Below are 16,878 nucleotides of genomic sequence, written 5' to 3' on the forward strand. Positions count from 1 at the left end.
TCTCTGCACTGTATCTCCATACTGTTTCTCATCTCCACACTATATTCTAGCAGCACAGTGTATCTCAGACAAGCCCTCTGCTCTCAGTCCCCCCCAGTGTCACTGCTTCAAGCCATATGTTCAGTATGTTTTTATTTTTCTATAAAATGCTTGTGTAAAAATACAATCAATGAAACCACATAGAACCAACCAGCGATCATAGTTACAACATTAATCTGACACATAAAACTGTCCAAATGCCAAATATATTCCTCATTTCTGATGCAATATTTCAGGCCCGTTTGCCCCCTCATCCTGAAGGACATCCTCTCACTCACGCCAGCTCATTAAACTGCTCCTGACTTCCAGAACCAAGCAGAACTCTTCTCGTCATGTTCCGAGCCTAATCAGCTCTGAAACGATCCAAGTTATGAGTGTAAATGTCCTTACAGATGGAAACCTGACTCAGTCATTTCAAGTAGATAATTGTGAACCTTAAAACCCACATTCCTAAACACATTCTGCTAGATGGTTTGAGTGGAACAGATGTAAGTTAAAAGATGTCCATAAATATTGATAAAGGAACTGTATAAAAGTAGATGTAAGATCCTGAGACATTACTGTAAGATTCTTACAATTCTGATGCTCATACTTTTATATGATTATTAATATGATTATTTGTTAATTAATAACAAAATGATTAAATGCTTTAAGTAAATGATCTTGATTAAATATGCTTAATATTTATATACTTAATAATATCCTCACCATATACTTTATTAGAAACACCACATTTGCACATACACTATGTATTTTACCATACATAATTTAGTAGTGTTAGTGTTCCTTTTTCATCAGTCTTTCCACATAAAAGGATATTTACCAACGCACAGTGGTGGGAGCCAAAGGCTAAAAGACAAATTCGAGCAGGGATTAAAACTTCACTCCCGTATTGAAGCCAGAACCCCCTTCCTCTTCAGCACATTGGAGACTCTGGGAATGACGACATCGTTCTGGCCACTGCAGTGTCTGTGTTCTGCATTGTGACTACAGTCACAGTATATCATCAATGCAGACCCATCCAGCATTGCAAGAGAGTTGCACCATATTGCATTTTCAGATGGACCATCATTGCATTTCCTCTTCCTCCAGCTGAGATGCAGTGCGCAGTGTTATCGTGTGGTGCCAGGACGGAATGGGTTTTGGAGAGATTATCCATGGGTCCTCCCTGTCTTTGTCATCTCCTGTGTCAGACGTATTATGACCGTCGAGAACCGTGATCGGATTCATGTAAATGATTGGATGCGATGGGGATCATGCCTGAAGGCCGTGATATGATGATATGATATTGTTATTGTGCTGTCCAATGCCAGCCAGAAGAGGACGGGTCCCCCTGTGAGTCTTGGTTCCTCTCAAGGTTTAGTTTTCATGCTCTAGGGAGTTTTTCTTTGGCACGTCGCCGTTTACTTGCTCACTGGGGGGCTTGGACATACGTAAAGCCGCTTTGTGACAACGGTCGTTGAAAAAGTGCTATACAAATGAATGTTAATTACTGATTACGTTCTTATCTCTATTGACTGCTGCCGCTTCCAGCTGGGCGACCTGGAGAAGAAGCACGCCATGTTGGATATGAACGCACGGAGCCTGCAGCAGAAACTGGAGACGGAGCGTGAGCTGAAGCAGAGGCTTGTGGACGAGGTACTGTCCCGCTGTCCCGCCGTCCCGCTCGTTTTCCCACAGCCGACCAGAGTTTTTGAAATGGACGAGCAAACAGAAGAAGCTGTAACCTGCAGCGTTGGAGTTTTGGCAAATATTTGATTAGATTCCACTACCATTACCAATGTCACTATTAATGCATTTGGAAACTGGGTTGAAATGCTGAATTTGTGCTGAAGAAGTGATCTGTGTGTGTGTGTGTGTGTGTGTGTGTGTGTGTGTGTGTGTGTGTGTGTGTGTGTGTGTGTGTGTGTGTGTGTGTGTGCGTTTATGTGTGTGTGTGTGTGTGTGTGTGTGTGTGTGTGTGTGTGTGTGTGTGTGTGTGTGTGTGTGTGTGTGTGTGTGTGTGTGTCTGTGTGCATGCATGCAGCAAGCAAAGCTACAGCAGCAGCTGGACATGCAGAAGAGTCACATCTTCAGGCTGACGCAGGGCCTGCAGGAAGCGCTGGATCAGACGGACCTGCTGAAGACGGAGAGGACCGACCTGGAGTACCAGCTGGAGAACATACAGGTACACGCCCACTCACAGTGCCTCATACAGGTACACGCCCACTCACAGCACCTCATACAGGTACACGCCCACTCACAGCACCTCATACAGGTACACGGATGCTCACAGCAGCACATACAGGTACACGCCCACTCACAGCGCCTCATACAGGTACACGCCCACTCACAGCACCTCATACAGGTACACGGATGCTCACAGCAGCACATACAGGTACACGCCCACTCACAGCACCTCATACAGGTATATGCCCACTCACAGTGCCTCATACAGGTACACGCCCACTCACAGCACCTCATACAGGTACACGGATGCTCACAGCAGCACATACAGGTACACGCCCACTCACAGCACCTCATACAGGTACACGGATGCTCACAGCAGCACATACAGGTACACGCCCACTCACAGCGCCTCATACAGGTACACGCCCACTCACAGCACCTCATACAGGTACACGGATGCTCACAGCAGCACATACAGGTACACGCCCACTCACAGCACCTCATACAGGTACACGCCCACTCACAGCACCTCATACAGGTACACGCCCACTCACAGCAGCACATACAGGTACACGCCCACTCACAGCACCTCATACAGATACACGCCCACTCACAGCAGCACACACAGGTACACGCCCACTCACAGCAGCACATACAGGTACACGCCCACTCACAGCAGCACGTACAGGTACACGCCCACTCACAGCAGCACATACAGGTACACGCCCACTCACAGCACCTCATACAGGTACACGCCCACTCACAGCAGCACATACAGGTACACGCCCACTCACAGCAGCACATACAGGTACACGCCCGCTCACAGCAGCACATACAGGTACACGGACGCTCACAGACAGCACATACAGGTACACGCCCACTCACAGACAGCGCATACAGGTACATGGATGCTCACAGACAGCACATACAGGTACACGCCCACTCACAGCAGCACACACAGGTACACGCCCACTCACAGACAGCACATACAGGTACACGCCCACTCACAGCAGCACACACAGGTACACGCCCACTCACAGCAGCACGTACAGGTACACGCCCACTCACAGCAGCACGTACAGGTACACGCCCACTCACAGCAGCACATACAGGTACACGCCCACTCACAGCAGCACGTACAGGTACACGCCCACTCACAGACAGCACATACAGGTACATGCCCACTCACAGCAGCGCATACAGGTACATGGATGCTCACAGACAGCACATACAGGTACACGCCCACTCACAGACAGCACAGCAGCACCACACACCCAGGAAACAAGCAGGTCTTCATTTACAGTAGAATAGCTGAGACCATTTTGGAAATTTGAGATCTAATACATTTGAAAAAAGAAACTATGTCTACCAATTACTGACCTTTATTACTGTATATTAATGCATATTTTCTGGTATTGAGAGGAGATCAGTATTTCGAAGCACAAATTTATTGAGATGTTCTACTGTATGAATTATTAGACTCCGCCTCCTCTCCTCTTTTGCTCCCTATTCTAGTACATTATATGTTTCCTAGGCAACAATTTGCCTTATGACAAAATTAATCTGATATACCTCTAGAAACATAAATGATTATTGATATATGATGAAATCGAACAAATGATAAAATGGTATTACTTGTAATCTATCTTAATGATTAATATGTGTATTACCACAAGTAAGTACGCCAGTGGTCCAAATAGTCACTGTGGCCATAGGTCCACAGGACTCAGCAGGAGGTCCTGAACATGTAAAGTGCGCATGCTCGTGTACTGAAACCGAGTACTGAACCTGAACTGATCTGGCAGGCGGCGTACTCTCATGAGAAGGTGAAGATGGAAGGCACCATCACCCAGCAGACCAAGCTGATAGACTTCCTGCAGGCCAAGGTAGACCACCCCTCTAAGAAGAAAAAGGTCAGAGTCTGCTGGGCATTCACCTCCTTAAACCCACCTGACTAACTGCTTGCTGAAAAAAAAGCCACTCACTGAAGCCCCTCCCTCCATCCCCCCCCCAATTAGGTTTCCCTATAACCCCATGTAAGTATGGTCCAGCTTTGCACGTCCACGGCACAATGTCCCAGACGATTAGCAATCCTGCATTTGTCATGCACTAAGACAGCTTGCATGAAGGCCTTGCCCAAGCCACGGAGCTAAACGGACGCTCTAAACACAGAGGGCCGCCTGGTTTGCTTGAGTATCGAACCCCTCGGACCTTCCGCCGGCGCAGGCCGAGGTTCTGAACACATTCGGGCCCCCCTCCCGGGTCGCGGCTCCAGGGAGCCTGGGCGGTTCACTCTGCCTCTGCCTCGGTGTGCAGGGCCTCTTCGGGGGCAGGCGTCGGGAGGACCTGCTGGCGGCGCTGGCGGCCCAGGGCCCGGCCCCCGTGCCCACCGTCCCAGTGGTGACGCCCGTGCCCCTGCAGTACAGCGACATGAAGGCGGCGCTGGACAAGGAGCGAGCCCGCTGCTCGGAGCTGGAGGAGGCCCTGCAGAAGATGCGTCTGGAGCTCCGAGAGGGTGAGCGCGCCCTACGGGCTTCACAGCTGTTAGGGTAGCTGGAAAAATTTAAGACGCTGAGTCACGCCACACCGCACGCAATGCCAGGCCGTACTTCTCCGTTCGCCAGGTCGTCCTTTCTCACGCCAACCACAAAGGCTCTAGTGAGCAAAGCTCTTACGCCCACGCCTCTTTCTGAACCTCTCACAGCCGTGCAGTTTAATAAGGCGTTGGAGCACGGCGGGACCCCGGCCACCCCTGGACTCGCCCGCCAGCAGCTGCTGATGTCCACCAAATCCACCAAATCCCCCGAGCACCAGGCCAACCCGCCCAGCCTGGTGCCGTCCAGCTCCGGCCGCAGGAAGGAGAACTCCAACCCCGAGGGTGAGTAGGCGGAGGGTCGGCTGGAGCGTCTCACACCGCCCCTCATTTCTCCTAGCCAGGAATTTAGGTGCCAAGTTTACGTGCGCCACGTGTAAAATAAAAGAACCTTTAGGTCAGCCTCGGCTTCTTCTCACGTGTTATGTAACAAAGAAATTATGATCAAAGTAAGGAAACGACAGTAAAATTTGATGTAGTCCTCGATACTATCGTATGATATTTAATTTTTTTTGCTGAATGGACCCCAAATTGGCCGTTTTGCTGTGCAGCTCAGTTTCGTCTCAGCCTTGTCTCGCCACACTCATTGTGCTTTTTGTCATTGTCCTGCAGAAATAAGGAGAGCCACTTCTGAAAGTAAGTTTCTCCTGCAGTAGGCTAAGGATTCACGCTTTTCCCGCCTTCTCTCCAGAGATAAGCTCGCTGACCAGAAAAGGCAAAAAAGCTTTAGCTAAATAATTCAAATGTCTCTTTTATGAGTTGAATGAGACTTGTATTATCTACTGAAAATGTAGCAGTGCGCAGTCCTTACCGCCTAGTAGGTGCCTCTCCTTACATTTCCATTAGCTACGGAAACGGCGCGTTATTAAAACGTCCATAAATGAAGGTCGCGCTGCCGTTAGGTTATGACCTCACGCTTCAGGGCCACTTCCACGCACAGCCCATCGGGGTCAGTAAGCTTATCTCTGACGGCTGCCTTAGGCCACGCCTCTCTAGGACCTGCCATGATCACACTCTCCCCATCCTCCACCGTCTGGAACGCCACAGGCCGCATTTCAGCCGAAAAGCTGCATGTCTCATTCACGGGCAGTCACACCAGGGGACGAGGACGCAACGCCCATCAGGCCACTAATCTGCAGTCCCTCCCCGGCCAGCGGAGCTCTCTGGGAGAATGGCCACCCTGACGTTTTCGCTTTTGCCTGCTCTCATAAGCCGCTTAAGGGAGGATGGGCGAGGGTGAGTGGGAGGAGTGTAAACTGCACTGTTCTCCCTGTGTAGAGTACGCACGGCGGGTGAAGGAGAGACTCCACCACAGCACCCACGGGACCCACAACACCCTCACCGCTTCACCCAGGGGCTCAACATGAGGGCGGCCAAGTGCACCGTGTGTCTGGACACCGTCCACTTCGCCCGCCAGGCGGCCACCTGTATCGGTAGGCTGTGCGAAAGGAGTCGCGTACGAAGGAAAAAAGGAATGTAGGAAACAACACATGAAATGCCAAATATCATTACAGCCCTTTGACATTTCTCAATATAATGATAATAATTACGCTTTATTAACATAGGCCTTTTTTAAAATAGATATATTACACAGTGGCATACAGAATTCTAAAATACAAAGGGAAAGATGAAAAAAATGAAACATTGTGTTAAAATTACAGGATGCACGAAAAGGTTTTACAGAATGAAAATCTAGTTTTGACACCACCATTGACAACTATTTTAGTTTAACAGAATGGTGTTTAGAAGTGGCAAGCGCGTCCATGGCTGTCAAATATCCAAGGAAAACATTTCTGTCCTCTGACAATTTGCCTCGTTTGGGCGCAGTCTGCCAAATCCTGATGCTTGTGCTTCACCGCTGTTTCTCTCCCATCCCAGAATGCCACGCTCTGTGCCACCCGAAGTGCTCGCCCTACCTCCCGGCCACGTGTGGCGTGCCCACCGAGTACGCCCTGCACCTGGCCGAGGCGCTGGGCCGTGAGAAGGGCAGTTCTTCGGGCCTACAGCTCAAAGACGCCGGCGCCCCACATGAGGCTGGAGGGCTGGATGAAGCAGCCCAGGTCAGAGGTCACTGCCGTCAGCAACCATTACAGTAAAAGCCAAAACACCGTGGATTTAGCACGAATATTAATGTCGGCCTTGAGGACAGTAGTATGAGGGCAATAGTAGACGCTCCTGCTCAAGACAGTAGAGATTTCAGAACACCGTGGACTGTGAGTGTGTGAACTGCTGTCAGAAGGACTTTGAGGGTAAAGGAAAAGGGGGGATAGTAGCTGAATCCTTAGTGCTGTTTCAGGGTGACGGCTGCTTATTCGTCCGGGACAGCGCTAACCGAGTGACTGTGAGCTGTGTTTCTGCAGGAACGTGAAGCGTGGGCAGGGCTGGGAGAGGAAGTACGTGGTGCTGGATGGGAACAAGGTCCTCACCTACGATACCGAGCCAGAGAAGGTCTTTATTTCAGCTTCAGCTAAACCACCTCAAACACACACACACACACACACGTATTAGCATTTATGCGGTCTGCGCAGTGCTAGCTTGATGCCAACACACACGGCCATGATGTAGCCGTGCGCTAACTGGTACGCTGCCTTGCAGAGTCAGTGAAGCCGGTGGATGAGTTTGACCTGTGTGTGGCGGACGGGGAGGTGATCGTGCACAGCGCTGTGGGCGGTGCCGACCTCACCAACACCACCAAAGCCGGTAAGAGTCCCTTCACCTCCGCCCACCGGACCCGCTTCACACCACAATGAGGAGACGCATGAACAAGTGTGGTCTGTGCTGTTCTCACGGCTATTGCAATGCAGTAAAGAAAGCAAGTGGCATTTTAAAGTTTGCTGCCCCACCCAGTTGCTGCGGGGAGGGGGGTGTAATGTAGGTGGTGTAACGGAGGTTTAATGGAAGTTTGACAGAGATGTACTGTAAGTGTAAACGGAGGTGTGAGGGAGGTGTGAGGAGGGTGTAACGGAGCTGTCTGCATCCCCAGACGTGCCCTTCGTGCTGAAGCTGGAGTCGGTGCCCCACTCGTCCTGCTGGCCTGCGCAGACCCTCTACCTCATGAGCACCGGCTTCCCGGAGAAGCAGCGCTGGGTGGCTGTGCTGGAGGCCATCGTGGCCAGCGCACGCGGCTCTCGCGAGAAGGCAGAGGCAGACGCGGTGAGGGAGGGGGGGGGGGGGGGGGGGGGTAGAGGGGGAGGTGGTGAGGGGGGGGGGGTAGAGGGAGAGGTGGTGAGGGGGGGGGGATAGAGGGAGAGGTGGTGAGGGGGGATAGAGGAGAGGTGGTGAGGGGGGGGGGGGATAGAGGGAGAGGTGGTGAGGGGGGGGGTAGAGGGAGAGGTGGTGAGGGGGGGGGATAGAGGGAGAGGTGGTGAGGGGGGGGGATCGAGGGAGAGGTGGTGAGGGGGGGGATAGAGGGAGAGGTGGTGAGGGGGGGATAGAGGGAGAGGTGGTGATGGGGGGATAGAGGGAGAGGTGGTGAGGGGGGGGGATAGAGGGAGAGGTGGTGAGGGAGGGGGATAGAGGGAGAGGTGGTGAGGGGGGGGGATCGAGGGAGAGGTGGTGAGGGGGGGGGAAGCGGGCGAGGTGGTGACGGGGGGGGGATACGAGGGCGCGGAGGTGCGGGGGGGGCTCGAGGGAGCGAGGTGAGGGGGGGGCTAGCGGGCGAGGGGAGAAGGGGGGCACGCGGGCGCGGAGGTGCGGGGGGGGATAGCGGGCGCGGGGGTGCTAGGGGGGCTCGCGGCGCGGAGGTGAGGGGGGGGTCGGATCGCGGATGGAGCGTGCGGGGGGGCTCGCGGGCGAGGTGGTGCGGGGGGGGGGGCACGCGGGCGCGGAGGGTAGCGGGGGGGGGGGGTGACGGGAGCGGTGGTGCGGGGGGGGGGGCACGCGGGCGCGGTGGTGCGGGGGGGAGACGCGGCGCGGAGGAGCGGGGGGGGCTCGCGGGCGCGAGAGGAGGCTGATGGGGGCACTGCGGGCGCGAGGAGCGGTGGGGGGGAACGCGGGCGCGGTGGTGCAGGTGGGGCACGCGGGCGCGGAGGTGCGGGGGGGGGCACGCGGGCGCGGTGGTGCGGGCGGGGGCTCGCGGGCGCGGAGGAGCGGGGGGGGGGGTCACGCGGGCTGCGTGATGGAGCGGGGGGGGGGTGGGGCACGCGTGCGCGAGAGGAGCGGTGGGCACGCGGGGCGCGGAGGAGAGGTGGTGCACGCGGGGCGCTGAGGGAGCGGCTGGTGCACGCGGGGCGCGGAGGAAGCGGGGGGGGTGCACGGTGCGCGGAGGGATCGGGGGGCACGCGGTGCGCGGAGGTGCGGGTGGTGGGGACGCGGGCTCGGAGGAGAGCGGGGTGGTGCACGCGGGCGCGGAAGGGAGCGGGGGGGGCACTCGGCGCGTGAGGTGCGGGGGGCACGCGGGCGCGGTGAGTGAGCGGGGTGTGGGCACGCGGTGGCTGAGGAGCGGGGGGCTAGCGGCGCGGAGGTGCGGGGGGGCACGCTGGCTCGTGAGGTGCGGAGTGGGCACGCGGTGCGCTGAGGGGAGCGTGTGGCACGCGGTGGCTCGGAGGGAGCTGGGGGGCACGCGGGCGCGGATAGGAGCAGGTGGGGGAAACATGAAATTAGCACCCTACCCTGAAGCACCCCCCCCGCCGCTCGTCCCCGACCCAGCCTCGGCCAGACCCCCCCCAAAGCCGTGCCCCCATCCCTCGCCCGCTGTGACAATGCTGTGTTTCGGACGCGCATCCATACAGATCTGGCTCTGCATCATGCGATTCACTCAGCCCATGAGCACCTTACCCGCTCCATACCCAGTGGTCGTCGTGCACTGGAACATACGGCATATGCCAGTTTAGTAGTGTGCCGCCACAGAATCATAATCACTCTGTTGGTGCAAGATGTTCATCCAACAGAATACGTTATAGCCAGAGGTCTCATATATCCCTTACGGACAGAGAGAGTTTCAGTGTAACATGTTCAGAGAGCTTATATCGTACCACCGTGTCTCTCAGCGTCATAATCTTCAACCACCACATGTGTGTTTGCGGTGGAAGTTCATAACTCACAGGTCAAGCCTCTTGTTGCAGAAGTTGCTGGGAAACTCGCTGCTCAAACTGGAGGGGGACGACAGACTGGACATCAACTGCACTCTTCCCTTCACCGACCAGGTACCAGGCGCCTTTAGGGCCGAGACGCGCCATCAGGACCCAACGACCCCTCCCCCCCCCGGTCTATTCACGAATGTGTGTTCTCGTCTTCCCTGCGTCCTCAGGTTGTGTTGGTGGGCTCGGAGGAGGGTCTGTACGCCCTGAACGTCATTAAGAACTCGCTGACTCACATCCCGGGACTTGGCTCGGTCTTCCAGATCCACATCATCAAGGAGCAGGACAAGCTGCTGATGATCGTGGGTGAGCAAGGCTTCCGTAGCCAGGGGCAACGCCGGCATCTTCTCGCGCGTCAACGCGGAGAGCGCGACGGTCGTGGCGTGCTCGCGTCTCCGGCCGGACGTATCGCGGCTGTCGCCTCACTCCGCAGGCACGGCTCTCTGCTGTATAAGGTGTTGCACTGACACTGTTTGTCCACTAGGGGACGAGAGAGCCCTGTGCCTGGTGGAGATCAAGAAGGTGAAGCAGTCGCTGTCGCAGTCCCACCTCCCGACGCTGCCCGAAATCGTCCCGTACATCTTCGAGACCGTCAAGGGCTGCCACCTCTTTGCGGCGGGCAGGGTGAGAGTGTTTCCTCGCCGACACACCGCCGTGTCACGGTGTGAGCCGCCAGCGCACCGTAATTCTGCCCCTTCTGTCTTCAGATCGAAAACGGGCCGTGCATCTGTGCTGCGATGCCCAACAAGGTCACGATACTGCGCTACAACGACAACCTGAGCAAGTTCTGCATTCGCAAGGTGGGAACTCTCACCTCCACTTGCTGCAGACTTACTTACGTGTTCCAGTGTGACGCCATGAGCAAAAGCACTATACACCTATGGCTAGAGTTAAACATGCTAGCTGACAAACACCTTGCACCTTGAATTAACCTTCTGAGTATGGGATTCTCCAAAACAGCATTTATTTCCAGTGTGTTCTCACCTTCTAGTTTGGCCGTAATGACCACCCATGGGGCTGGAAGTCAAGACATGGGGCTTGTAGACAAGTTCTCTCTTAATGATCTCCGTCTCTCTCCGTCTGTCTCTCGCTCTCGCAGGAGATTGAAACCCTGGAGCCCTGTAGCTGTATTCACTTCACCAGCTACAGCATCATCATCGGCACCAACAAGTTCTATGAAATTGAGATGAAGCAGTACGTGCTGGAGGGTGGGTGGATCCACGAGGAGCTCTGATTTGAAATGATACGGTGCGCTCTTTCCCCCCCACCCGTGGGATCGAGACGCACCTTTAGAGAAAAGCGGAGGTAGTTGGGAAGCGTTCGTTTCTCATATCAAAACCGCAGTGGTACAGTAGCCACATGTGCGTATCAGTTAATATACTGAAAAGAAGACTTGGGTCGGTTTCATACAGCCCCCCCCCCCCCCCCCCACCCCCCCCCCGAACCCAGAGTGGCACGGCTCTGCCTTTTCAGTGTGCGCTGTGTTGACCACGTACCCTGTGCTCGTTCCCCAGAGTTCCTCGACAAGAACGACGTCTCTCTGGCGTCGGCCATGTTCAGCGCCTCCCTCCTACAGTTTCCCCATCGCCATCATGCAGGTGTCCAGCGTTCCTCAGAAGGAGGAGTATCTTCTCTGCTTCCACGGTCAGCGTACAGGCCCTCAACACATCCATCATGCTGTAGACTATGAATGTGTTAAGAACAGTAATATCACACAACATTGACATAGTATTACAGGAAAAACATTACTGGATGACTCAGAAATGTTTCTGGTTCAAAGGACTTTCAGCAAGCCCACGCCTGCCCAGACTTAATGATATATGCACATCTGTTTGCTCTGGCAGAGATTGGAGTGTTTGTGGATGCCTATGGGCGAAGGACACGCTCAGACGAACTTAAATGGAGTCGCCTGCCTCTGACGTTTGGTATTAAACTTTTGATCATTACAACACAAGTACCATGTCACAGATAATGTATTATTATATGTACCAGTAGGGGGCAGCACTGTTCATACTGTTCATATGTTACCCAGAAGAATAATCTAGTAAAAGAGTCCAAATCCAGCTCAATGTGTGTTGTAGCTTATTTCAATTTAGGCTCGACCTAGTAGCTTATTTCAGTTTAGGCTAGACCTAGTAGCTTATTTCAATTTAGATTCAATCTTAATTGTGTGTTAGTACAGACATAACAGTAGCCCTCTTTAAAAAATTCAGAAAGATGAAATTTTGGTCTTCTGTTAGTATTTGAATGCTCCACTCTCGTTTCTGCAGCCTACAGAGAGCCATACCTGTTTGTGAGCTACTTCAACTCTCTGGATGTTATTGAGCTACAAGGACACGCAGCTCTTGGGTATGTTAAAGACGACACAGACCAACGCGGCAGGTTTAGCATGCTGCCCCGCAGTACTGCCCCTGCTGACATCTTGTGTGTGTTCAGGCCTCCTGCAGTTGCTCACCTGGACATCCCGAACCCACGCTACCTGGGCCCGGCCATCTCATCCGGTGCCATCTACCTGGCGTCCTCCTACCAGAACAAACTGAGAGTGATCTGCTGCAAGGGCCACGTGGTTCGAGAGTGCGGTGAGCTCCAGAGGGCGGGCTCTAGCAGGAGGTACCCATCCATCACCTCACAGTGGACAAACAATCAATATTTAGCAGTTTGTGTATTAATATACAAATGTATCGTGCTACTAGCTATCCAATCAATCAATCAATCAATCAATCAAATTTTATTTATATAGCGCTTATTACAACAGTTGTTGTCACAAAGCAGCTTTACAAGTGCCGAGTCCTAGCCCCCAGTGAGCAAGCCGTGTTCAGTGTTTATGCTACCTAGGCCACACTGTGAATTGTGGGTAGTTGTTACGGCCGGGTTGGATGATTTTAGTCACGCTAAACCAACCTTCGACCTCCACAGCAGTCCGAACAAGCGTGGCCCGCCCCGACGTACAACGAGCACATCTCGAAGCGGCTGGCCTCAGGCCCCGGGACCCAGGAGGGAGGCCTGCACAGGGAGCCCAGCACACCACACCGCTACCGCGAGGGTCGCACCGAGTTCCGGAGGGACAAGTCTCCGGCTCGGCCGCTGGACCGGGAAAAGTCGCCTGGGCGCACCGTGCTGGACAGCCGCAGGGAGAGGTCTCCGGGGAGGCCGTTCGACGAACGCGAAAGAGACAGGGACCGCTCGCGCCTGCACACTAGCTCAGTCCGCACCCAACTCACACCCGTCAACAAGGTACGCATGAGACACGGCCACGTTAACTGGCGTGTCCTTCTAGACGCACGAAGGTTTTAAGCAGCCTGTGCTACTGGCCTGAGCCTTTGTTCCAGTAAAGCAGCCTTGGTGCGACACGTACACACTCCTGTGCCTGACTGAGATTTACTCTTAAGAGCCTGTAGTGGTTGAAACATGTAAACATGCTGGAGGGGAAACAGGGTTGGGGAAGGTGTGACAACAAGCCAGACACACCAGTTAAGTTCCTGGAGTGTAACTGTCTGTTCAGTGTGACTTGGCATGGCTCATTCCCTCCGTGAGTAACCTTAGTGTTCTGAGCTGAGCGTCTCTCAGGCGGAGCAGGGCGGCCTGTTGAACTGTGACCTCTCTGTCCTGGTGCCGGTGTAGGTTTGGGACCAGTCGTCAGTGTGAGATCGCCCTGGACAGCTGGAGTAAGAGCCATGGTCCACTCCAGCGCGGATGGACGTGCCACTTAACAGGCTCCTCATTTAACACAGCTATGCCATCATCCCCCTGCTGTTCCATGAGCACAACCACAATGTCATTTTTGTTTATTTTTAAGCCTTTGTCCAAACACACCTGCACTTGGACATTTTGCTTACGTGTGCATAATTATACTGATTTCTGATGAGGGCCCCTGATTAGTGCAAGACTGTAAACAATACGTAATAACTTTAGCAGCCCTAAACTAAATTCAGAGCACATCATCATTGTAAATATGATTCCAACTTTTATAGTTTAAAAGGTATGATAGTTGAATGACATGCCAGGTCTATTTTTTATGAAAAATGTGTTTTGTATAGTTAAAACAGGTTTCCTACAGAGAAGCTTTAAGTTGTCACTCTCACACATCTGCTACAATGTTCCTTACAATCGAGCTGCCTGCTTTTCCAACACCGTCACTCTTTTTGTCCGACATTTTTGTAAGAGATGATAGACACTAACTGCATACGTTTTTGTGCTAAAATAACTCTTAAGCTTATGGAACTGAAGACAGGTCATGTTCTCGCTACAAGTGTCCTTGTGCTGTTACAGTAATCGCATAGCATTTCGTTGCTGCAGTATTAACAGAGTATTCGCTTTTATTGACACACTGTTGACTCCAAGAGGTGTGCTGGGCTCTTCTGGAAATTTCTGCTGCTTATTGTACAGATGTTCTGTTACGCTGTCTGGTGAACTAACATCCGGTAGCCCTCAGGGTTTGTATAAGAACTATTACTGCTTCCTTATTGTGTCACACATTTTAAGCAATTCTGTGAGTGTTGACATCACACGCATGAGCACCTCCTTCCTCACTTTTGGAAGTCCTGTCATGTATCCTACTTGATATGGATTGTTATACATATTGATGTTTGGAAACGTTTCCTTTTTTTTAAAAGATGTTTAAGTACATTAAACATTACAAAGCGAGTTTCTTGCATTCCTGTCATTCCACAAAAACACTAAAGACACTACTAGCAGCCATGATATACACACTCACCGGCCACTTTATTAGGTACACCTTGCTAGTACCGCCCTTTTGCCTTCAGAACTGTCTTAATCCGTCGTGGCATAGATTCAACAAGGTACTGGAAACATCTTCTGGTCTGGTCCATATTGACATGATAGCATCACACAGTTGCTGCAGATTTGTCGGCTGCACATCCATGTTGTGAATCTCCCGTTCCACCACATCCCAAAAGTGCTCTACTGGATTGAGATCTGGTGATTGAGTACAGTGAACTCATTATGAGATGATTTGCGCTTTATGACATGGTGCGTTATCCTGCTGAAAGTAGCCATCAGAAGATGGGTACATGGTGGTCATAAAGGGATGCACATGGTCAGCAACAATGCTCAGGGAGCCTGTGGCATTGACTATGCTCAATTGGTAACGTGCCAAAGTGTGCCAGGAAAATATCCCCCACACCATTGCACCACCACCACCTTCACCAGCCTGAACCGTTGATACAAGACATGCTGGATCCATGCTCCAAATTCTGACCCTACCATCCGAACGTTGCAGCAGAAATCGAGATTCATGAGACCAGGCAACATTTTTCCAATTTTGGTGAGCCTGTGTGAATTTAGCCTGTTTCCTGTTCTCGGGTGACAGGAGTGGCACCGGTGTGTGATCATCTGCTGCTGTAGCCCATCCGCCTCAAGGTTCGACGTGTTGTGCGTTCAGAGATGCTCTTCTGCATGTCTCAGTTGTAACGACTGGTTATTTGAGTTACTGCTGCAGTTCTATCAGCTCAAAGTAGTCTGGACATTCTCCTCTAGCATCAACAAGGCATTTGCGCTCACAGAACTGCCACTCACTGGATATTTTCTCATTTTTGGACCATTCTCTGTAAACCCTAGAGATGGTTGTGTGTGAAAATCCCAGTAGATCAGCAGTTTCTGAAATACTCAGACCAGCTAATCTGACACCAACAACCATGCCACGTTCAAAGTCACTTAAATCACCTTTCTTCCCCATTCTGATGCTTGGTCTTGGCCATGTCTACATGCCTAAATGCATCAAGTTGCTGCCATGTTATTAGCTGTTCGACATTTGCAATAATGAGCAGTTGGACAGGTGTACCTAATAAAGTGGCCGGTGAATGTATATACAAGTCTGAAATGAGATCAAAGAATAAAACAACGACCATGGGTTGATGGAGTTTCATGTTCAGATTTATTCTCAGGTTTGTGACAGTGTCTATTTCAGATGGTTATCAATGTGCAAAGAAATAAACCACGTAATTCTGTCTTTTTCAAAACCAGAATTTCACATTCATGGATTGATGTTAATTCAATCTTGGATCAAGTGCCTTTACCCAGTCCGACAGCAACACCTTTGTAACTGTTCAGACTCCTTCAGACTGAGCCCAGATGCTAAATTCTAAGAGAACCGTCCAGCACAGCAAGAGCAGGAAACCTCCCACCTGTTCTTTTACCCAGACCAAACGAGAATTTTCAAGTGTGTGCAGCTAGTGTCAAAAGTCTAAAAACGCTGGCGGTATATTTGGAGTCGTCTAGGGGGGGTTAGTTTAAAAAAATATCCCAAATGACAGAAAAAGGAGTATTTCCCCAACAGTAGGGTAGGAAGGATGTGAAGATGTGTATGCCTGTATAGTTATGATAATCTGGGATCACTGTCCTTAATGCATAGGCAGCTCATAGCAGAAGCTCGTAACACAGTGCTCCCATCCTCAAACACTGATTATCCTGTGGCAACTGAATTGTCAAGAGTTGAACATTAAACTCGAAAAAAAAAAAAAGTAAATAATAAATATTTATGAAAATCCTGCCAGGGAAATATTGGGGGCACTACTGCAGCATTTGAGACACAACTGCCCCCTCACCTCACATTTCTCTTTGCCATTTTTCATTTGCCAAAATAAAAAATTGACAGAAAAAAATAAGAATAGCTACACCTCAGGAAAACAAAGAGAACTAACATTTCTAGTGACTAATTTCATGAGCCACTATTCAGGAATTCTATACAATTTACTCTTATACGCTATATATTTCATTCTTATATATTATTTAAATTTGTTTTGCATTATGTTACAAAAATGTATTAGTGAAGATGAAGGGGCTGAGGAACATGGAGGGTGTCCACTGAGAAAGGTGAATCTTCTCCACTGAATAGGACACATCAGTCTGTAGAACCACCGCGCTGACTAAAACTGGCATTGCTTCTTTTCGCAAGTAGCCACTGAGCCAAGGCGACGAATGCAGCGGTACGTGGAGTATGTGGAGAAGTCCGTTCCCCTGGATGACGGGCCTGGACATCCT

The 16,878-nt window shown here is 51.7% G+C and overlaps 1 protein-coding gene across 1 annotated transcript in view; it reads left to right on the top strand.

The window, feature by feature from the left end:
* Positions 1–13,663, top strand: part of citb (citron rho-interacting serine/threonine kinase b) — a 30,847-nt gene extending 17,184 nt beyond the window's left edge. Inside the window, 26 exon segments of the mRNA XM_077003455.1 lie at positions 1,573–1,677; positions 2,066–2,206; positions 4,014–4,121; positions 4,525–4,723; positions 4,913–5,086; positions 5,414–5,437; positions 6,080–6,120; positions 6,123–6,234; positions 6,680–6,825; positions 6,827–6,861; positions 7,162–7,249; positions 7,399–7,501; positions 7,785–7,954; positions 9,865–9,945; positions 10,050–10,185; positions 10,364–10,503; positions 10,587–10,679; positions 10,979–11,087; positions 11,394–11,446; positions 11,448–11,523; positions 11,724–11,804; positions 12,150–12,228; positions 12,316–12,489; positions 12,796–12,817; positions 12,820–13,113; positions 13,501–13,663. Coding sequence (XP_076859570.1) covers positions 1,573–1,677; positions 2,066–2,206; positions 4,014–4,121; positions 4,525–4,723; positions 4,913–5,086; positions 5,414–5,437; positions 6,080–6,120; positions 6,123–6,234; positions 6,680–6,825; positions 6,827–6,861; positions 7,162–7,249; positions 7,399–7,501; positions 7,785–7,954; positions 9,865–9,945; positions 10,050–10,185; positions 10,364–10,503; positions 10,587–10,679; positions 10,979–11,087; positions 11,394–11,446; positions 11,448–11,523; positions 11,724–11,804; positions 12,150–12,228; positions 12,316–12,489; positions 12,796–12,817; positions 12,820–13,113; positions 13,501–13,524 — 2,808 coding nt within the window. The 3' untranslated portion in view covers positions 13,525–13,663.
* The last annotated feature ends 3,215 nt before the right edge of the window (positions 13,664–16,878 follow it).

The sequence above is a fragment of the Brachyhypopomus gauderio genome, chromosome 4, assembly GCF_052324685.1.
Source record: "Brachyhypopomus gauderio isolate BG-103 chromosome 4, BGAUD_0.2, whole genome shotgun sequence".
NCBI classification, from domain to species: domain Eukaryota; kingdom Metazoa; phylum Chordata; class Actinopteri; order Gymnotiformes; family Hypopomidae; genus Brachyhypopomus; species Brachyhypopomus gauderio.